We start from the raw sequence: 22842 nt of genomic DNA, 5'->3' as shown, positions 1-22842 counted from the left end.
TTCTTGGCAAAAGTACTATGGGGTAGTTTGCCTTTTCCTTCTCCAGTTCATTTTATAGATGAGGAAACCGATGCAAACAGGGTTACATAGCTAGTAAATCAGAGGTCAGATCTGAACTCAGGTCTTCCTAACTGCAGGCCCTGTCCTCTATATACTTTGCCACCTAGATGCGCCCCCACTTGCCTCTAGGACAAGAAATAAACTCCTCTCTTTAGGTTTTAAAGCCCCTGACAACCTGCTACCAACCCCTCTTCTTCCTGTATAGCATTCTGACCTCTAGTCTACTCTGTTCCTCAGACAGAATACTCAACCTCTCATTTCTGTGCCTCTGAATGGGCTTTCTCCTGTACTGTAAAGTCCTTCCTGTTCACAGAATTCCTCTCTTGCTTCAAGACACAGTTTAAGGACCACTCTCTTTCCTGACTTCCTTCACCTGCTATGGCCCTTCCTCCCTTGGTTAAACTACCTTGCATTTGTATTTAACTCTTTTATTTTACATAACCATATACAAGTCCTTGCTTTTCTCTTAGAATGTAAGCTCTCTGAGGGTAGACCTGTTTACTCTGTCTTTTTATTCTTTGCACAGTGCCTAACACACAACAGGACCATACGAAATGCTTGCTGATTGAATTATTCATTCAGTGTATTTCTAGTGCACAGACACACTGGACAATTCAGACGAAATCCAAATCGCCCACTACTGTTTTCTCACATAATATAATTACCTCTATTACTCTCCAAACTCTGCCTATTCCTGGGTACACCAGACATCATCACTGTGATCAAACAAGTAAAAGGCTGTCCACGTGGAAGAAAGATTAAACTTGTTTTGTTTGGCTCTAGACAGAAGAATCAGGCATAGAGGAATGGCAACTAATTATCCAGAGTGGCAGATTTTGGCTTGAGTAGGAGGAAAAACTAAGAATTCAATTAATATAAACATGAAATGGGCTACCTGCCTCAGGAAGTAATTGATTCTCCAGCTCAAGGCCACTGGAGATGCTGGAGGGGAGGGTCAGTGCTTCTCTTGCTAGAAGAAGGCTTCCTTGCCCAGGGCAGAATTGGCCTAGACCTCTCAAATCACTCTCGGATTTAAGGACCTGGGTTTTAAATCCCGCCTCTGATGCCTACTGCCTATGTGATGTCGGAGAAGCCTCTTTCCCTCCCTATGCCTTGGTGTACTCATCTAGAAGTTAAAAGAGAGATGGACCAGACCTATGATTTTAAAAATAAAAATCAGAGATATGCTTCCAAGGAATAAATCCAATTTTTTCTGAAATATGTATCATTTCCTTTCATCTAGCACGTCAGATCTCTGCCCTAAGAGCATCTTATTTCTATGATCCCGGGGTCTATTTTTTTCTAATGCCACTTGGCATACTGGACATGACAAACTTACCCCCAAAGCTAACAGCTCCACAAAAGAGAATGAGCTGTCTTCTGTCTGCCCTTCTCTTGTGGAATGGTGCTGTGAATTTCCAATTTCGGTTTATGCTGCTGGAGTATTTTATTTATTGAACAATTCTGAACACATGCCTTAAAGGGTCAGTCCTATCTTCAGGACTGAGATGTATGTGATGGTTGGTTGGTTTTTTTTTGGGGGGGGGAGGGTGAACTCTAGTAATATAAATATGCCTTGAAAAATAGGTGAATTCACTAAGATAGCCCCACAGCCAAATGAATAGAGTTTTGGATCTGGAATCAGAAAGAATTCAAAAAGAACAAGAAAGGTAGGATTCAAATAAATCCTCCATCATTAGGTATGACCTGGGGTAAGGATTTACCTTTCCTTGGTCTCACTTTCCTCATGCATAAAACAAGGAGAGGGGGGCTAGGCTTGCTAAGTCCTAACTCCCCCTTTCAGTCCTAAATCTGTGATCCTATGAGATGTAACAGGAGAGAGGCCAACTCAGAATTTTTATCAGAATTATTATTTTATACCATCCACATCCAGAGAAAGAACTATAGAGTCTGAATGTAGATCTAAGCATACTGTTTTCACCTTTTTTTTTTGGTTTGTTTTTTCTTTGTCTTGTTTTTTTTCCTTTTGTTCTGATTCTTTCATAACATGAATCATGTAGAAATAGGTTTAATATGATTGTACGTGTATAACCTATATCAGATTGCTTGCTGTGCTGGGCTTGGGTTTGTCCTTCATTCTTGAAGAGGACCATGGCATCAGGGAAATGCAGCTGACTTTGATGTGAGGGAGGGAGGACTGTGGGAGAGAAGGGAGGGGAAGGAGGGAGGTAGAAAAAAGTTGGAACTCAAAATCTTATAAAAGAGGCATACTTTACATGACAAAATTACCCCCAAAGCTAACAACTCCACAATAGAAAATGAGCTGTCTGCCCTTCTCTTGTGGAATGGTGCCATGAGTTTCCAACTTTGGTTTATGTTGCTGGAATATTTTATTTCGTATTTTTTTTACTGGACAATTCTGAACACATACCTTAAAGGGTCAGTCCTATCTTCAGGACTGAGATGTATGTGATGGTTGGTTTTTTTTTTGGGGGGGGGGAACTCTAGTAATATAAATATACCTTGAAAAACAGGTGAATTCAATTTTGGATCTGGAATCAGAAAGAATTCAAAAAGAACAAGAAAGGTAGGATTCAAATAAATCCTCCATCATTAGGTATGACCTGGGATAAGGATTTTCCTTTCCTTGGTCTCACTTTCCTCATGCATAAAACAAGGAGAGAGGGGCTGGGACTGATGAGTCCTAAACTCCCCCTTTCAGTCCTAAATCTGTGATCCTTTGAGATGTGAGACGGGGGAGCCCAACTCATAATTTCTATTAGAATTATTATTTTATACCATCCACATCCAGAGAAAGAACTATGGAGTCTGAATACAGATTAAAGCATTACTATTTTCACCTTTTTTGTTTGTTTTTTCTCTTGGTTTTTTCCCTTTTGTTCTGATTCTTCTTTCACAATATGACTAATGTGGAAATATGATTAATATGATTGCACATATATAACCTATAACAGGCTGCTTGCTGTGCTAGGGAGGAGGGAGGAGAAGGAGGGAGCGAGAAAAAAGTTTGGAACTCAAAATTTTATAAAAGTGAATGCTGAGGGGCGGCCAGGTAGCACAGCGAGTAAGAGCACCGGCTCCAGTGTTGAGAAGACCTGGAGATCGAATCCCGGATTCAGACACTTAGCACCCACCCAGAAACACCTGGCCGTGTAACCTTGAGCAAGTTACTTAACCCCGATTGCTTAGGGGCGGCCAGGTGGCTCAGTGAGTAAGAGCATCGGCTCTGGATGACCTGGATCAAATCCGGGCTCAGATACTCAGCACCACACCCAGAAATAACTGGCCGTGTAACCTTGAGCAAGTTACTTAACCCCGATTGCTTAAAAAAAAAAAAATTGAATGCTGAAAAATTCTTTACATGTAGTTGAAAAAAACAAAATTCTATTAAAAACAAATGAAGAAAAAAAGAATTATTATTTTAAATAAACAGTGTTATTTGACATGATCAATTCAGTGCTCAATGATAATATCTAGAAGAATAATTTACTCCCTAAGAACAAGGACAAGGGTTATTAGGCCTGGAATACAGGGAGTTATCCCCACTCCTTCTACCCTTCCACAGTCTGGTCTATCAGGAAATAGATTTTATGAAATTATAAATAAGCCAAAGACTTTCTAGAATTTTGTGAGCCCTGAAATTCTGTACAGGCCACCTGTCTCCTAAGACAAGAGCCAGATAGCTGATCTAATAGCAAAAGGAAAAGAAAGCTAATGTAGAAGTCACCCCTGCTCTGCATCCCCCCAGTGTACACAGGACCTACTCTATACACTTCTAGGGCTCCTGTGAGCCAGTCCTGGAGGGTAGGAAGTGGTGGAGAGGCCAGGAGACCGCTGTCCATCTCTGCCACTACACTCCCCCTATACCAAGGCAGGGTGAAAGAAGCCTAGGGCTGTAGTCAAAACACCCTTGTTCTAATGCTGGACCTGGCTTCTTACTCTGTGACCTTGGGTAAGGAACTCTAATCCTCAAGGCTTTCATTTTCCTCACCTCCAAAATGAAGGAGTGATAAAAGATGACCAACAAGATCCCTGAGGTAGCCAGGTGGCACAGTGGCCTAGAATTAGGGAGAGCTGGGTTCAAATCTAGCCTCAGTTATTAGTTATGTGATCCTAAGCAGATCACTCTGCAGCTGTCTGCCTCAGTTTCCCCAACTGTAGAATAGAGAGGATAATAGCACCTACCCTCTCAAGGTTGTTGTGTGAATAAAATAAGATAACATTTGTAAAAGTGTTTTATTAGGACAGTACCTAGCATGTAGGAAGTAGGCACTTAGTAAAGGCTTGTTTCCTACCTTCCTTTCTCTCTTCATCCCGTCTTTCTTTTCCTTTCCTTCCTTCTTTTTTCCTTTCTTTTTATTCTCCCTTCCTTCCCATTTCTTCTTTTTTTCCCTCCTCTCTTACCTTTCTTCCTTCATTTCCTTTTCTTTTTTCCTTTTCTTTCTCCCTTCCTTTTTCCTTTGCTTCTTTCTTTTCCTTCCTTCCTTTTCTTCTTGCCTCCTTTCCTCCTAACCCTAAACCTGATGACCTTACCTATCTGGAACACTTACAGCATCACTTGGACTTAGTGAGGGGAAGTGATTTACTATCACTTACACCATACTCCAAAGAAAGGGAGGCTTTGAAATACCTCAGGGAACAAGGTCAAACTCTTCCACAAAACCTATACAAACATGCTAGCTTGCAATTCCATTCAACAAACATTTATTAAGTACCTAAAGCTACAGAACACTGTGGTAAGAGAAATAACAAAATTTACTAAAAACACAGTCTTCACTGAGTTCACAGGTATAAAAATCACAGGATTTGGAATTAGAAGAGATCCTGAGAGATCATCTAATTCATTCCCTGTATTTTAGAGAAGAAGAAACTAAGGGCCAGAAAAGAAAAAGTCATTGTTCAGGTTAGTTAGTGGTAGGGTTGGAGCTCAAAACCAGGTCTCCTGCTTCCAAATTAAAAGAGTTTTGTTCAGTTACATCATTCATGTCTCCCTCACACAAAAAAACTATGGTGAAAAACTATGCATCAATGCTAAAGAGCATTCAAAAGAAAATGGCCAATGAGGGCTGACCCAGGAAAGGTCATGATGACTATGGGAGGAATCAGAAAAGGCTTCCTGGAGAGGGAGGTAATTGCACTAAACCTTAAAGCACAGGTGGGGATTCATTATTCTGGGCTGGGATTGGGGACAGGAGAGAAGGAAAAGGACTGTAGGTATAAGGAACAGGACTGAGACATATTGTAGGACATAGACCATGGACCAGAATACTAGGTACATGGACTGGAGTAGTGTTGACAATGACAGAATGTATAGATTTTGGAAGGTCTTAAATGCCAGGACAAAGAATTTGAACTTGACTCAAGAAGGCAATAGGGAGTCATGAAATGGTTTGGAGGTGTGTTCCCACATAAGAGTTAGGTTTGGGACTTTCTGTGGAATTACTGAATTATCATGAACTAAGTTTACATGAAGATTCTATTTCTAAATCTAGGCCTCTCTCTTTTCCTATCTCCAAATTATACTCATCTTCTCTTACTAGTGAGGATCCTGGGAGGAAGAGAGGGTGAAAATGCTGCTCCCTCCTCTCTATTCCTTTTACAGTGATCTGCATCAGTGATGCCAGACTCAAGTAGAAAAGGATCCTTGTGGGTTGCATATTGATTTAGAAAACCACACATTAACATTACCTAGGTTGTATTGTATTTTTATTTGGTTAATATTTCCCAAATATGTTTTAATCTGGTTTGGGCTGCATTTGAGAATTTTTCAGGTTCCAACTTTGGTGCCTCTGGTCTATCTGATCTTAATGGAGAATTCCAGAAAAAGGGGAAAAATGTCATTATACTCAAATTTTTTTCAAGCTGTGAGCAAAAAAAAAATTTATGATTCATGGATCAGGAACTCTGAAGACTGACCTTATATGTGGTCAGGCTCTGAAACAGTAAGGGGGAGGACAGGGAAGGAAAAAAAGAAATTTACATGATAACTTTAACTTTAGTATATATTTAAAAGGTTGTACACAATAGATTTGTGGTTTCATGTGAAATCATCTTTTTAAAAAATCATACCATGTTATGGAAATGCTTGTTTTATTCTATAAATTTAAAATAAAATTACAAATTAAAAAAAGGAAGAACGTGACTTTGAGAACCAGTTTTCTTAATCTGACAGTCAGTTCTTGTCCGCAATGGCCCTTTGGCCCTGTCCACCACACCCCAGGCACTAAGGCTCTCTGTGTTCCAATGGAAGTGCCCATCCCATGATTCCTCTGCCTCCCATGCCTCAAGACTTCATGAGTCCAGCTCCTCCCTGGTTCCTGCCCCTTGTGCAAAAGACGGGGAAGTACAACTGGGAGGAAAAAGTGAGGCTGAAGGCAATGAAGTCAAACTTTTGCTTCCTTTCTGCTCCCCCCTAATATAGACCTATATCATCATCTGTGCATGGAGAGGTAGTCATGCGTGGACCTATTTTGTGTCCTGTGGCCCTGCAATTATTATTTTTTTAAATGAAGTGTTTATTTCTATCATTTGTTTTCACATCACCATAGTTTCCTCCCATATCTCTCCCCCTCCTTTTTCCAGAAAGCCATCCCATTTAACAAACAGTACTTTTAAGACAGGAAAAAATCAGTGCAACCAGAAATACTCTGAAAAAATAAAAATTTTGTGTCTTCTTATATTTTTTCTTTCGAGTCTTCTTTGTTCTTTAGGATTTTGCAAGGTTGACTGCTATTATTATTTCTGTTACTGTTATTCCAGTTCCCTGCCCCCTTGCCATTTTCCTTAGATGGGAAGAAAGATCACAAATTGTTCGACCTAAACAATTGTATGAATGTTGTATCACCACAAATGGCATGTGCATATGTAGTCATATGCCTTGGCATGTGTATATACACATAATATATGCATGTATGTATGTATATAAAATACCTATATAATAGGTAATATGTGCATATTTGACAGGGAGTGTATATATTATCTATACATACATATTTTCTATTGTACATACACACATATGTATGATCTAAACTACTTTGTCCCACTTTAGCTCTGCTGTTTTAACTAGGTGAGAATACAACTCAATCAATCAAAAGATCTTAGACAAAAGTGTGAAAACTTTTGACCTGAGGAGGCCTTGTCAGTTACAAATTGGCTGTGAGGATGCTGGACTTTCCATCTTCCCATCAGGGTCTTAAATAAGACCTAGAGGGGCGGCAAGACGGTGCAGTGAATAGAGCACCGACCCTGGAGTCAGGAGGACCTGAGTTCAAATCCGACCTCAGACACTCAACACTTACTAGCCATGTGACCTTGGGCAAGTCACTTAACTCCAATTGCCCTGCCTTCCCCCCTCCAAAAAGAAAAAAAAGAGTGTTCTTAGAGCTGCTGGCAACATTGTCTACATAAGGACCCAGGTAAAAACTGGACACAGAACCACCATGCTTAAAGGAAACTTGCCGGAGTGTATCATGAATGGGAAGAAAGGGCTTCCAGCAGTTAGGAGGGGTGCTTTACCCTTTCCTATATGAGCCACTCTTCCCTGGATTCTGTGTACATCTGTGGGAGAGCGTATCACAGACTTTTTAGGGGGGAAGCCGGATGATGACATTTATGTTCAAGGGACAATCTTGTTGGGGGTGGAAAGAAAAAGAAGGCATACTGGAGAATCTTCAGCCCAGACCCCTCAGAGGTTCTCTTACTATTCTAATGAGGAGATACAGGCAGCCTATCTTCGGGAACCCACCTCAGTGAAGCAGGCAGATCCTTCCAAACTGGAAACAAAGCTTCCAGTAGGGGCCCTGGTGATGGATTTTGAATGGCTGTCAGATGATCACAGCAGCCACGTCTGAAAAGGTTCATTACCAGGTCACCTGCCAAGTGATGAATCTGGTTGCCAGTCACTCAAAAGACCATCTAACTACTATGGGATAGAAGAGTAGCAATGCCCTTTGCTGAAAGGCTTACTTAGCTACCCCTGGAAACTGACCACCAGGTTATCCATAATTTTTGTCCTAGGATGAAACCATTTACTAAGATGTGGAGGGATCTGCGACAGAAGAGAGAAATCCCATACTGATGAAATCATTAATTCTTTTTTTTTTTTTTGCTTTTTGGAGGGCAATTGGGGTTGTGACTTGCCCAAGGTCACACGGCTAGTTTTTGTGTTAAGTGTCTGAGGCCAGATTTGAACTCAGGCCCTCCTGACTCCAGGGCTGGTGCTCTATTCACTGTGCCACCTAGCTGCCCTGAAATCATTCATTTTTTAAAAAAATTAAAAAATATATCATTAATTTTTAAAATACAGAAGCATCCTCAGCTTCCTTCAAGACTTAGCTTAAACCTCACCTCAGTCCCCTGATGGCTAGTGCCATCCCTCCGAGATTTATGCTGTATATAAATTAGACATCGCTATTTATACTGTATATTCAGGTTCTCCTGTTCATACTGCATAGTTCTTTGATGTCCCTAGCTGTTTGAACATTGTTTCCCCTCCTGGACAGGAGGGTCTTTGATTTTGCCCTTCCCTACACCCCTGGCTCTCAGCACAAACCCTGGCATACAATAAGCACTTAATAAATGCTCGGTGACTATTTCTGTAACACCTCTTTCTTCCCTTTCTCATGCTTCCCTAAAAAGGGAACAGAAATTGCAGACAATAGGCCACACACGAGGACAGGTGCTATTTTATTACCATTTGTCTTATATATATGATACTATCATTGAGTATAGATTTATATACTTTTCTCTCTGACTCTACATATACAGAGGGAAATGGGGAGAAAGAGAGACAGGAACAGAAAGTCATTGCAGAGGGGGTCTGATAAATGCCCAGCCCCCATCAGCTGGGCTAAGGTAACCTCTCTACATGGAGGATGCTAGCGGTTTTGCCTTCAGGAGGTTTGTGATGAAATGTTAAAGGGAGTGTCCTAAAGAAACCATGGAGCAGTTTTCTGCTCTCTTTCTTAATTATCCAGTTTTTATCTCTTTTTATTTTATTCCTTTTTTTGGAGGGGGGAGGCCAGGCAATCAGGGTTGCCCAAAGTCACACAGCTAGTAAGTGTCTGAAGTGGGATTTGAACTCAGGTCCTCCTGGCTCCAGAACCAGCACTCTATTCACTACACCACCTAGCTGCCTGTAATGGTAATGGGATTTGAAGATCTTCCATGACCCTTGTATTGGCAAGTTAAAAAGTACTTAGCATTTAGTTTCAAGTTCATAACTGTGTCAACTATTAAGACCCAGAACTTGTGAATCCCACAGTGGGATGAACTTGCTGACATAGCAGGAAGGGGTGGGACAGGGAAGGAGCCAGAGCCGAGTGGGGGCGGGGCTGAAGTCAGCAAGGTGACTGGAAGCTGGGGAGTGGCAGCTGGTGGAGGCACAAGCAGCAGCTGTGGTGGTGGCAGTGGGGGTACAGGTGGCAGCAGCAGCACAAACTTCTGAGAGTCAGCCAGAACTTCTGCTGAGAACTGCTGGGAGCCAGATCCTTGCTTGAGAGAGTGAGTGAGGAGAGGAGGATCTTTGCCTGAGGGAGCCTGTTTTGTTTTGAAGGCTTGGGAATGTGGGTGTTCACTGCATTAACTAGGTGTACCAACTTCATGGCTACTGTAATGACTCTGACTTTCTGGTTTGGGGATTGGGCTTTCTGGTATCTGAATAAATGCTTTGGCTTATTCTCCACATGGAGAGCCTGTTACATTTTGTGATTCAAAACCACACCAGCACATTTCTAGTCACTGTGGGTGTTGTGAATATTGCATTCTTGTTGCACTGCCCCCCCTCCCTCTTTTGCCCCCGCAATTGGTCTAAGTTGGCTCGTTCAGTTGTATCTGACTCTCCATGAGCCCTTTTGGGGCTTTCTTGGCAAAGATACTGGCATGGTTGGCCATTTCCTTTTGCAGCTCATTTTACAGCTGAGGAAAGTGAGGCAAACAGGGTTAAGTGACTTGCCCAGGGCCACACAGCTAGTAAGTGTCTAAGGCTGGTTTTGAATTCACTTCTTCTTCACTCTGGGCCCAACACCGTATCTATTGTACCAACCTAGCTGCCTCTCTGGGGTTGGCTACAGCGGCATTTGAAAGACCGTAGTTGGCTTCTGCTTCTTCTTTTCTCCTTTGTTCACTGCGTCCAGTAAGAGACTATAAAGTAAGGGGAAAGTCCTTAGGGACTTCTCCTCCTTTGACCCCATATGGCCCCTGAGAAATAAGCCTTGGACTTGGCTTTTTCATTTGTTCTAAGTGAAGGGAGTGGGGTTTCTGACCTGGGCCGGGAGAGTGAACAACAGGAATCTGTGAGTTGGAATCCAGGCCTGGGTTTCTAGCCAGTGCCATATCCAACTCTGATACACCAAGGAGCAAGGGGCAGCCTTTGGGAACTCAGCCTAATAACAGTTGAAACAAAGTGGGTTTATCTGGCAGTACTGCTGCCTTTCTAAGAGAGTCTGACAAGACCAAGTCTACACAGGAATTGAGCTAAGGTTTGAATCTACTATATCACAAGTACTGAAGGCAATGTTGACACATTTCTTCTTGTATCTTCTAAGTAAGTATCTCTTGGTAAAAGTTAATTCTATGTTAAGTGGAAGTGGTATGCTAGTCACTGGCCCCGAACAAGGAGGGTAACACAGCCAGTAGGGGTTCAAGTTATTGCAGCGGTAAAAAAATACACTCCAGCCCCTTAAAGTTATTCCCTGGAGCCATGAGGGACAGTTGCTGTTGGCCTGGCCTCGAGGCACTGGACCCAAAGCCTGCTACACATATGCAGAGCTAGAAATAGACCATGGCAATATGGAGATTCCAGGATCATAAAGGCAAGGCTGGAAAGGACCTTAGAGGTCCTCATCTAGTCCAATAGTATCAAACTCAAATAAAAAGGGATCTCTGTTGGTGCATATGGCCTTAGAAAATCACAAATTAACATTTTCTATGTTATACTGTATAGGCAACAGGGTGGCACAGTGAATAGAAAGCAGAGTCAAGAAGACTCATCTCCTTCACTTCAAATCTGGCCTCAGACACTTAACTAGCTGTGTGACCCCAGTCAAGTCACTCAACTCTGCCTCAGTTTCCTCATCTATAAAATGAACTGGAGAAGGAAACGGCAAACCACTCCAGTGTCTTTGCCAAGAAAACCCCAAATGGGGTCACAAAGGGTAGGACATGACCGAGACAACTCAATGTGACTTGTCTTAGAGAGTTGCTTGGGCACTAAGAGGCATGGACACAAACAAAATGCTGCAAAGGCATATGTAAATCTTAAAATGACTGAATGACAAATGCTGTGCTGCATTTTTATTTATTATGGTAAACATTTCCCAATTACATTTAATCTGGTTTGGCCTCACTCAGGCATTCTGCTACTCCTTGCCTGCCACATGTCTGACACCTCTGACCTAGTCCACTCCCTGAGGAAAACGAGGCTAAATCATATGGCCAAGATCACAAAATTAATAAGCAGCAGACCTAAGACTCAAATCTAGGTCCCGGGATGCCAAATCCAGCGATCTTTCACACGTGCTACACTGCCTCCTTTGGACTTTTTCAATTCATACTCGTAAAAACAGATACTAAGCACATTGAGGATCTTAAGTCACTTTCCTGGCACGGCCAGAAATAAAATTCAAGCCTCCTGATTTCCAGTCCAGGACTCTTTATAATATGCTTTATTATTTCCCAGGTGGCTGGCTATTAGCATTAAAAGTGACAGAAATAACATTTGGAAAAACAATGAAAAAAACTCTAGTGTTCGCCAAAAGATTGGGTGTTTTGAATTCTCAAACCGTACCAAGTAAACCAAGCTAACATAAGTGTTTTTAGGGACAGACTAGAACTCTTGTCCTAGGGACACATTATGCCAGGCTGGCTCTTCTGCACAGTTAGAACTGATGGGATCATATATCTACATATTCAACATATATACAATGTACTATATCATAATATGCCCCTTCCAGGATAAACTCATCACTCTTAATCTCATCACCATGCTGCTAACTCAAGCCCTGACTGACCCTACCTCCCCCAGCCTCCTCTCTCCTTTCACTAGAGGGTGGAGTACCAAACTCCTCCCAATGCCTTCCTTTATAGAGGGAAGAAATCAGACTTCCAGCTCTCTCCACTTTGCATCTACACCTTTCCCTGATTTCAACTGCACAGAACAAGTTTTTCCGTAGGCAAGAACTTTGTTTTTCTTCTTTGTATCCCAGCTCTTAGCATACAGCCTGGCACACAGCAGACACTTAAGTGTTTATTGAACTGAATTATATATTAGATAACATAATATGATAAAATAGTACAATATAACATTATATAACATAACATGGCATATAATGATATGATTACTATATTACAATTATATATAATAAAAGATAAGCACTATTTAAACCTTTACTGCTTGGTCAAAGTTCCAGAATTCTTAAAATATTTTTCTACAACTTTTATGACATTCAAAGAAAAACTGAAAGTTTCCCTATGGCACCGTGATGTAGTTAGTACACAGAATATTGGATTTGGAGTCAAAAAGACCAGTGTTCAAATTTAGACTTACATATTTCCTAGTTATATATCCTTGGGCAAACTACTTAACCTCTCTAGGCCTTAGCTTCCCCAGTTTGTAAGAGGAAGGAGCTGGACTCAGTGATCTCTAAGGTTATTCCCCAGCTCTCTGATCTATGACCCTATGATAAAGTACCCAGTGCTGTGTTTATGACAGTTCAGGTTCTACTATAGACATATGTCTGTTCATGATAGATGAGGCAGCTCTAGGGAGAAGGAATTCCATCAGCTTCTTCCCACTCTTAATCCCTTGCCTTTTGTCCCTCCCAGGGACAAATTCAGTTTAGCTCCCTTCTTCCCCAACACACACACACACACACACACACACACACACACACACACACGCATGCACGCACGCACGCACGGCTAGGGGCAAGTAGCCTCCACAGGCTTACCTCTATATAAAAACGACTCTGGAGTTTAGAACTGTGAGCCGATAGAATGCAGTAAGTTGGGTGACCACATTTTCTACATGCTCTGTCTACTTAGGATTAATTGTCATAGGCCAGGAGGTTCTAGCAATTCAAGGGAGACTACATGGTCAAGATCCCCAAACACATAGGGTGACATTTCCAGAAGAATGCTAATGAAATCCAACTATACAGGGTATCTGGCCCCTGTTTTCAGGCTCTTAACTTGCATATTTCCACAGATGCTATCCTTTCCCATGAAGCTAGAACAGGTTGCCACCCTTGGCAAACACACACTTAGAACGAACACCTACTTAATGGAGGTGGATCAGGAAGCCCCTTGGGCCACACCTCCCCTCCTATCCCAGACCCTCTGGCAACAAGCACCAGTTTCTTTCTACCTTCTGGTAAAACCAGATGGCTGTGAGGCCAGCAGGAGAAGAAGCCACGGACACAGAGGCAGCAATTCGTTTAACAGCTGCTGCTAGAAACACCCAGACACACTCAGAAATCTCAGGAAGCAGGGCTGCTGTGTTCTGAGGCTTCCTGGGCTATCTCCCTGGATTCTTCCTGGAGGCTCTCACGTCCATTCTGATCAAATCAATACCCAAACTGTGGGGCCGCCCTTTATTAAAGAACTATTGATAGAAATGTCCCTTCTGGCAGCAACTCTGAGTGAAGCATTGGAAAAAAAATGTATGCAAGAGGAATGCAAGAAGGGAAAAGATTAAAGAAGAGCTTTTGCTTCTGGATGACCAGAAAGAGGCCATTATTTCCTTGCTAATATCTAAATCTATATGCTACAGGCCCAGCTTTCAAATAAGTATACAGTTTGTTTGTTTGTTTAAAAAAAAATTCAAAGGGGATCACTACTAGGGATTTGGAGAAATGCTTCAAGGGAATTATGGTGTTAGCAACCATCACCAAGGAAACTGGAATTCTGGTTAGCCCAGGTTATGGCAGGTTAAGTGATGGAGAAGCAAACTTTAAAGCTACTACTGGCTTTAAAGGGGAGGCTCTCTCTTAAAAATAAACACTGCAAGCAATCTACAATTAAATTAGGAATGAATTAAATTAAAACTAATTTAATGACAGATCAGCTATTCCTTGTTAGCACTGATTATATGATGCACTTAATTATACAAAAGGTTTTTAATAGCTCGCTTAGAGTCATTAGAGAAACGCACCAAGTTAAAAAAAATATACGGTTTGGCCAATATTCTCCCACCCCCACAGTTCCCAAAGCAGCTCGGGGCCTGAAGTGTTTGAGTTATTAGTGCATGCCATTTCCGGGAGGAGTGTTGGAGGGGAAAAAAAAAGAACATTTTGACAAAGGATAAGTTTCTTATCCTTTCTAATGTTCTAATGTTTTTCTGCCATTTTTGTTTTTGCCTCATTTTTTCAAATGGGTAAGTGAAAAAGCATAGTGGACATCAAGCAGTCCTTGAAGCCAAGGAAGACCAGCTGTATGACACTGGACAAGTGTCTGAACCTCTCGGTTTTCTAAGCACTTCTAAGACTAAATTGCAGAGAAGGTGCCAAACTGCATCAGTAGACAGTTTCCTCACCTGGGAGTTCCCTATACCGTTGATATTATAAGAACAGCCCTTATATCTAACTGAAAGGAGATGTAATGTTATGAGAGATATATTTGAGATACATATTATATGAGATATATAAATGTATTACATATTATGTGAGATGTAATGAGATAAATAGAATATCATAATGTTATATTATAAAACATTAGATATATCCAAAATTTCAAAATATATGAAATATTATAGGCAATAGATTTATAAATTATATTATTGTCATATAATATAAAATACATTTAATGCTAATCACATAATACAAAATTATATTTACTATATCACACAATATAACAAAATATTGCATAGCTGTGATGTGTATGTCATATAGTCAGTATTATAAAATACTGTATATTAAATAATATTTAATAATAGAATTGATATTACAATAGACGGTACGTGTTTATTTACCATCCCTATCTGTGAAAGTAAGCGCCTCATTTTTACTCCATCTCACCTCCCTCTCACTGGCCTCACAAAATAGAGAAGACAGGTCTGAATACGTAATAAAGAGGATGCTGTAAAAGATCTCTAGGTAGAAACACCAGAGACACAGGGCAGTTTTCTTACTTTGCCTCTTCCCTCTCTAGTCAGAGTCCCCCCAGAAGTTGAAGAGTAATTACCAAGTTCTACAGAATTTAAGGCAAGATTACCTCAAAGTCAGACCTAGACACAGACACACAGACACCCAGACACCAGTCAGAGAAGCTGAACATGAACAGCGGTCTCAAGAAATGCATCACATACAGTCGGGTCACTCAAGGATTGATGGTGAGAAGCTGTGAAATGGGTGTCATTATGCAGGTATATGGAGAACTGGCTCTTTCTGCATGATCAGGGGTGGAAGCAAAAGGGGCACTCGAATCCAGCACTGAACATGTCCACCAGACATGCATGGTCAACCCCCACTCCCTGCTTTAACCCCGTGTACTCTCACTGTGGATTTGGTGGAAGACTCTTCTTAAAAAACCAAAGGTTCTATGAGAGAAAACTTTAGGGCCAGGGAGGGGGGAAGCAGCTGTTTCCTCTTCGGTCAGATGGGAACTGGGAAGCAGATTTTGATGGTCTTGATGGTCCCTTCCCATAAGCTTCTATTAAGTGCTCTCAAATTGGGCACACAAGGTAAGGGAAGAATGCAGCCTCAGCCTATAATAGGCCAACTGACTCATTTGGACTGATTGATGCTGGTTCCCTAGTTTTATTCTGAATGTAGTTTTTTGTACCAGCTCTGCAAGTGTACTGGCAAAGAAGAGAAAAAGCCCCCTGCTCCTGTGCTGAATGAGTCATGATAGAGGAAAAACTGTAGCAAAGTCAAATATTATCCTGCATTTTCAATGCCATTCAAAACCACCGAGTTCACCTTCAGATGGCCTCAAAGGATACAAGAAAACCACCATGAGGATTTATGAAGTATTTAGACTTCCTAAGTGGAAGCTGAATCTTTTGGCAATTAGGTTCTGTTAGAATCAATGCAGGGCATAAAATTTTAAGAACAAAGTCATCTTTTCAGTCCACTATACCTGTTTGCTTGGCTGAATTGGTTTTTCAAGCAGCCTCCTAACTTTGGAGGGGAGCTCCAAGTTGGCATGGTGGGAAGAGATCTGGCGGGCGAAGAGTCAGGGCTAGTTTTGGCACTGTCAGTAACTGACTGTGTGACCTTGAGCAAGCCACTCCTCTCCTCTCCCTGCCTTTTCTTTCTTCTTCTCTCCCTCTCTCTCCCATCCTCTTTGCCCTCTCTTCTCCTCTCCCCTTCTCCCTTCTCCCCTCTCTTCCTCTCCTCTTTTCTCGCTTTCCCTCCTATCCTCCCTCCCTTGCCCTCCTCTCCTCTTCTCTTTCCTTCTTCCCTCCCTCCCCCTCCCATCCTCTCTTCCCTTTCCTCTTCTCTTACCTCCCTCCTCCTCTCCCCTCCCTTTCTCTTCTCTCCCCCTCCCTTCCTCCCCTTTTCACTCCCTTCACCCTCCCCTCTTCTCTTCCCTTCCTTCCTCTTCCCTTCTCTCCCTTTCCCTCCCATCCTCTCCTCCCTTGCCCTTCCTCTCTCTTCTTTCTCCTTTACTCTTCTCTCTCCTCCCTTCCCAGAGACACTGCCTGGAAAACAACCATACTTCAGATGCACTTCATATGGGAGCACTCCATAATACCACTCTGGCAGTGGTCTAAGCATTTGTCTCTCTATCCACATTGATGGCAGCAGGCTGGGGAAAGGCGCAGGGGATAAAATACTGGACCTGGAGCCAGAAAGACCTGAGTTGAGATCTGGCCTCATACACAAATGAGTCCAAAAAAGTTACTTGCCTCAGTTTCCCCAACTGTAAAATAGGGATAAAAATAGCACCTATCTCTTAAGTTTACTATTGAGGATAAAATGAGAATATTTTAAAAGTGTTTTGCAGACTTTAAAATACTATATAAATGATAATTGTTGTTACTACTACTACTATTACCACCACTACTACTATATTTTTGACATTTTTTTTTTATGAGCAATCAGGGTTAAGTAACTTGCTCAAGATTACACAGCCAGTTATTTCTGGGTATGGTGCTAAGTGTCAGAGCCCGGATTTGATCTGGGTCATCCCGACACTGGAGCCGGTGCTCTTACTCGCTGAGCCACCTGGCCGCCCCCACTACTACTATTCTTATTATTGTACCTCCCTATGGTCCAAATTAGTAACCCCTGATCTTGAGGTGCGGAAACTGGAATTCCTCTTAGACATTTATTCTTATTGAAGGCTTCTAGGACTAGACACCAAGCAACATTTTAATTATTTTAGTAGGAGCTGCAGCTGCAGTTGCATTGACTGCGTAAAATGAGGCCCAGGACAGGTAGTTTGCTGAGCTAGCTGAGAGGCTGAGAGGGCAAGGCACTGGAGAATCCTATGCTTCCATTTCCTTAAGTAGTTGCTTTCAAAAAAGAAGGAAACAAGAAAGAAACCACAAATTGAGCAAAAAGACCAAACTGCAGGTGTCTCATAAATAATTGGAATTTAATTATTTTCCACTTTTAAGAGGCTCCTCAGTTGGCAGGCTAAGTTTTTTCATGGTTTCCTAACTTGTACTGATAGTCTTTCAGTAAGTTTTTTAAAAGCAAGAAATCACATTTTACTTCCTACGTGGCACCACCAAATTTGCATGCAAGTTAGCAATGTACGAAGCAAAGACAAATTACCTCCGTAATGGAGCATTCTCTTCGATATCCTCCAAGGTCTCCAAGGAAGATCTCTGGGAGATCAGACGACGTCTATACAGAGAGAAATGTAAAAATTATGTTAGAATGTTAAAATTTCTACTAAAAACAGATCTGATAGGCTCCTATTTTAAAAATACTTTTCATTAGACAGATGATCCTGCGGTTCTAATACTGCGCCTGATATCTTGTTTTATCCTGTCTTGAGTATTTTATGGGATGACATGACATCTTATTTTCCCCTATGATGTTTATTTACGGTGGAGTGGTGGATAGCATGTTGGGCGGAATCAGGAAGACTCATTTTCCTGACTTCAGACACTTACTAGCTTGTGACCCTAGGCTAGTCACCTAACCTTATCTGCCTTGGTTACTCATCCGTAAAATGAGATGGAGAAGGAAATGGCAAACTGTTCTAGTATCTTTGCCAAGAAAACCCCAAATGGGTTCACAAAGAGTCAGACATAACTGAAAAATATTTTTTATGACAACTAAGCAAATCACTGAGACCCTTTGTCTCAATTTTACCAACAGCAGAATAGGGACAAGAAACTTTCTGTAAGTACAAGATCCACGAGAATTCAATTTAAAATTCTAGTAATTTTTTTTAAATCAATGCATCTTCATCCTGATTCTAATCTCCTTCACTAGTCTGATGAAAAAAGAAAAAATCTGAAACCTACTCATAGAGCCAGGTAGATGCTACTTTGCTTGTATATGAGTTCTAGCTCTCTGTTGAGTACATGGGGAATACACTTAAGAATTGTTCCTTTTGATTTTTAAACCATATCCCATAAGAATCAGTCGAAGGAAGTGAGAAGGTTTAGAGAAAGGAGATACACAGAGAATATGAGTGACATTCTGATGATCTGCTTGAAGTTGTAGTGAAGAGGAATTGTTTGACTTGGTCCCACATGGCAGAGCTAAGATCAGTGAGTAGAAGACTTAAGGAGGCAAATTTTAGTTTATTATAAGGAAGAACTTTCTAATGATAAGTATTCAGAAATAGAACGGGGTAATTTGGGAGTTAATGAGTTGTAAATCATTGAAGGTCTTCAAGGAGAGTATGGATGGCCACTTGTTGGGGATGTTGCTAAATGGAGTTTATCATTTAGAGAGACCTTGGATTAGATGACCTGAAAGGCCTTGTTTAACTCTGAGAATTGTACCTGTTGACCTGAAAATTAAACATTAATGAATACTGGGAAAAAAGAATTGTTCCTTTTAGGTTTGATAAAAAACGGGGTAGGCACTGATTCAGTCATCAATTCCCTTGTTGCTGCTGCTGCTTCTTTTTTTCAAGGTAACTGGAGTTAAGTGACTTGCCCAGGGTCACATAGTTATCACCTATCAAATGCCTGAGGCTGGATTTGAACTCAAGTCCTCCTGACTCCAGGATCTACAGTGCTCTATTCACTGGGTCACCTAGCTGCCCCGATAACCTTGCTTCTTGAATTTGAGTCCCTGTGAATGGGGAGTATCAACAGGTGGTTCTAAAGCAAAAAGCTACACCAACTCTTTTGTTGTTCATCAGAACACTGGCTTCCAACCACTCAGACCCATTCTCACAAAGTCCAGTTTCCTTTTGCTGTATTAGAATCAATCAATAATATTTAGCAGTTTTCATGTGAAACAACGCTGTTGACACCATGTCATCATTTGACAAACAGAAAGTTGGAGGATATTTTTTAGTTGAAAAAAGTTATAAGTTTTTGTCTATACAGGTAGAGTTAATATTTACCAACAAATATATAAAAAAATTTATTTCACTACCAAATATTTACTGAACAATCTCCAAAGGGCATTTGTCTTTTAAGATATCTTCTAGCTTTTACTTTATGACCCCAGGATCCTAGGTCATGTCACAGGACCTACTTTTAATTAACCCACATTTGGTTAATTGAAAGAGCACCACATTTGGAATCAGAGGATCTGGGTTCAAATCTCAGTCCTGACTTACTATCCTATCCATATGACCCTGGGAAAGCAACTCTGTTTCCTTATATGGAAAATGTAGGATTCAGATTAGATGACCATTAAGATGTCTTCTTATGTCAAATCTGTGATCTTACGATCTTCAAGTTTAAAATGAGGGAGTTAGTCAACATGATCTCTAAGCCCTTTTCTATTTAAGATATTTCCAATTAAGTGCCCCAAAAGACTTAAAGTCCCAAAGTGTTCTAAATTCCCAGAGGTAGAACTTAGGACGTTAAGCAAAACTTTGGTGAAACCCTTAAATTAAAAAAAAAAATACCTAGTACCAATGTTGTGAAATAATACATTTTAATTTTGTTATATTTAATTTTTTCTAATTACATGTAAAAACAATTTTTAACATTTAAAAACATTTTTAACTTTCAAATCATCTTTCTTCTTCTCTCCCCTTCCCCTCCTTGAGAAAGCAAGCAATTTAATATAGATTATACATGTAAAGTCATGAAAAACATTTCTGTATTAGCCATGTTATAAAAGGAAACAGACCAAAACTCCTCCAAGAATAATAAAGTTAAAAAAAAGTATGCTTTGATCTACATTCAGACTCTATCAGCTCTTTCTCTGGAAAGTTGGAGAGCCCTTTGGAATTGTCTGGGATCATTGTATTGCTAAGCATAGCTAAGTCATTCACAATTGATGACTGTACAATATTATTGTTACTGTGTACAATATTCTCCTGGTTCTGCTTATTTCACTTTGTATCAGTTCATGTAAGTCTTGCCAGGTTTTGGATAATATTTTAAAAGATAGAATTACTGAACACTATAGCTCCTTTAACTTATACAGAAAAAGGTTCTTCTATCTTTTCTGAATTCTGCCTTAAATATTCAAACTAAGTAGCAAGCACACACAAAGGGAGTTTCCTGAGGATGGTCTCAACAGTTAGGCTCTTTGGTGGGATCAGAGGAACAAGGGAAACGCAGCGAAGTAAAATCGAAGTCACTGGAGAATTGGGAGGAAGAAATACCAATTCCGCCTGTTCACTCTGGGACTCACCAGAAGAGACAACCAAAAATAATACAATTCTACTCATCTAAGAAGATTCTTTTCTTAATTTTCTTTCTCGTTTTCTTGAAAGGGTCCAAAAGGCCCTGAATAGGATGAGCCACACAACGTCTCTTATTTCATTACCTTTGCAATGCCTGTATACTAAGGGATGCAGTGGAGATAGAGTACTGGGTCTGGAGTCAAAAAGACCTGAGTTCAAACGTGATTCCAGATGTGTGACCCTGGGTGAGTCACTTACCTTCTGTTCGCCCAGTTTCCTCAACTATAAAATGGAAATAATAATAATACCTGCCTTTCAGGTTGCTGCTGTGAGGCTCAAGTGGGATATCTGTAAAGTATTCAGCACAGTGCCTGGTGCACAGTAGGAACTCTATAAATGCTAACTATAATAATGATTATTGTTATTTTTATTATTAAAGTTGTTCCAATGGCAGTGTGTTCCTGACTGTGTCTCCAACTTTCCTTTCAAAATTTAATCTCCAAAGTAAAATGCATGAATAGCTGAAAAAGGAGAAAGTGAGGGTAGTTATTTCTCTTACTCCCACTTTTCCCCCCCCTTACAAAACCTCTGGGGTGGTACCCACAAAAACATCAGGACAAAGCAGGGACTGAAGGACAAAAAGTGACGGACAGCGGCATCAGTGCTGCTGTTCCTACTGATGCCCCAGCTGCTGGATGACCCCGTCAGGCCTGGCCTGTGCAGTAACTGGAGTAGCTCCCAGGGCTCATCAGCAGCTTTGACTAAAATAGCCATTAGAGCCATGAGGATGGCAGCAGGCTCCCAGGCACCCGCTGCTACAGGGCATGTATCCACTGCTCTCTTGGCTCTGCCTCCTCTCCCAAGATATGAATGGAAGCACACCTGTGGTTGACAGGCAGAGCCCCAAGCAAAGAGCAAAGAGAAGCCTGCTCTGTCTGCCTGTCTTCCTGCTACTAAAGAACCACAGAATCTCAATGACAGAAGGGATCACAGAGGTCAGCTAGTCCAAAGGACACTGGAATAAGAATCCTCTTTAGAGTGTCACTAAGCTGGGCGACTAGGAGTGGAGGGGGTGCGAAGTTTGAGAACCACAGGAGAGGGGGACCCACCTTTTACCGGCATAGGCATTACGTAGAGCAAGTATGATCAACATATACATATATGTATATATATATTATAGGCATACATATATCTGTATATACTTATATTGGACATTCTAGTGGGTAGAATGCCAGCCCTGGAGTCAGGAAGACATGAGTTCAAATCTGACCTCTGACTCATACTAGCTGTGTGACCCTAGGCAAGTCGCTTAACCCTCTTTGCCTCAGTTTCCTCATATGTAAAATAAACTGGAAAAGAAAATGGCAAGCCACTCCTGTATCCTTGCCAAGAAAATGCCAACTAAAAGTCATGAAGTTTGATGTGACTTGAAATGACTGAACTATTATATATACATATATATGAACTACTATATATGCATATATATACACAAACATACACACAGTATACACACAGATACATGTATATAAATCTATTTCTTTGAGTATGTATGTGTACACACACATATATGTATATATGGGATACTGCCTGCGCGTGTATATAAACTGTAATTAAAACATAGAAATAAAACCACGGTTCCTGTAACATGATATCAGCTCATCAAGTTATGAAATGTGGCTGCTGACAAATAGCTCTTCCCACCTCACATTACCAGCCTTCTCTCCCCTCCCCACCCCCATTCTATGTACGACTCCACAAACTAACCGAACCACTCAGGGCTTCCACACACATCCCATGCTTTTCCATCTCTGTACCTTTGCTCACCATCGTTCTGTATACCTGAAATACCATCCTTCATAACTGTCAGCTGAAATCCTATTCATATTTCAAGACAATTTAATTGTCACCTCTGTCCTCTGGCCTTCCCCGTTCCCTTCAGGGATAAATTTTTTTTTCCTCTTTGGACTTTGCAAACACATTAATTCTACCTCATGTACACTAATATTCTATTTTGTGGTACAGTAACTCGGGGGGCAGGTGTATGTGTTGCATTCCTGCCTTCCCCACTAGATTGGAAAC

The 22842-nt window shown here is 41.1% G+C and overlaps 1 protein-coding gene across 2 annotated transcripts in view; it reads right to left on the bottom strand.

Moving 5' to 3' along the window:
* CABLES1 (Cdk5 and Abl enzyme substrate 1) overlaps positions 1-22842 on the bottom strand; it is a 161042-nt gene that overhangs the window by 85160 nt on the left and 53040 nt on the right. For both annotated transcript variants that reach the window (XM_069099778.1, XM_069099777.1), the window contains exon 2: positions 17763-17834. In XM_069099778.1, coding sequence (XP_068955879.1) covers positions 17763-17834 — 72 coding nt within the window. The remainder of the gene's footprint in view (positions 1-17762; positions 17835-22842) is intronic.

This window comes from Petaurus breviceps, unplaced genomic scaffold (assembly GCF_028583685.1).
Source record: "Petaurus breviceps papuanus isolate PSGF00001 unplaced genomic scaffold, PetGlider_PUasm1.0 38, whole genome shotgun sequence".
NCBI classification, from domain to species: Eukaryota; Metazoa; Chordata; class Mammalia; order Diprotodontia; family Petauridae; genus Petaurus; species Petaurus breviceps.
Note: the sequence above shows the minus strand (reverse complement) of the source record. Positions and strands in the feature narration are given on the sequence as shown.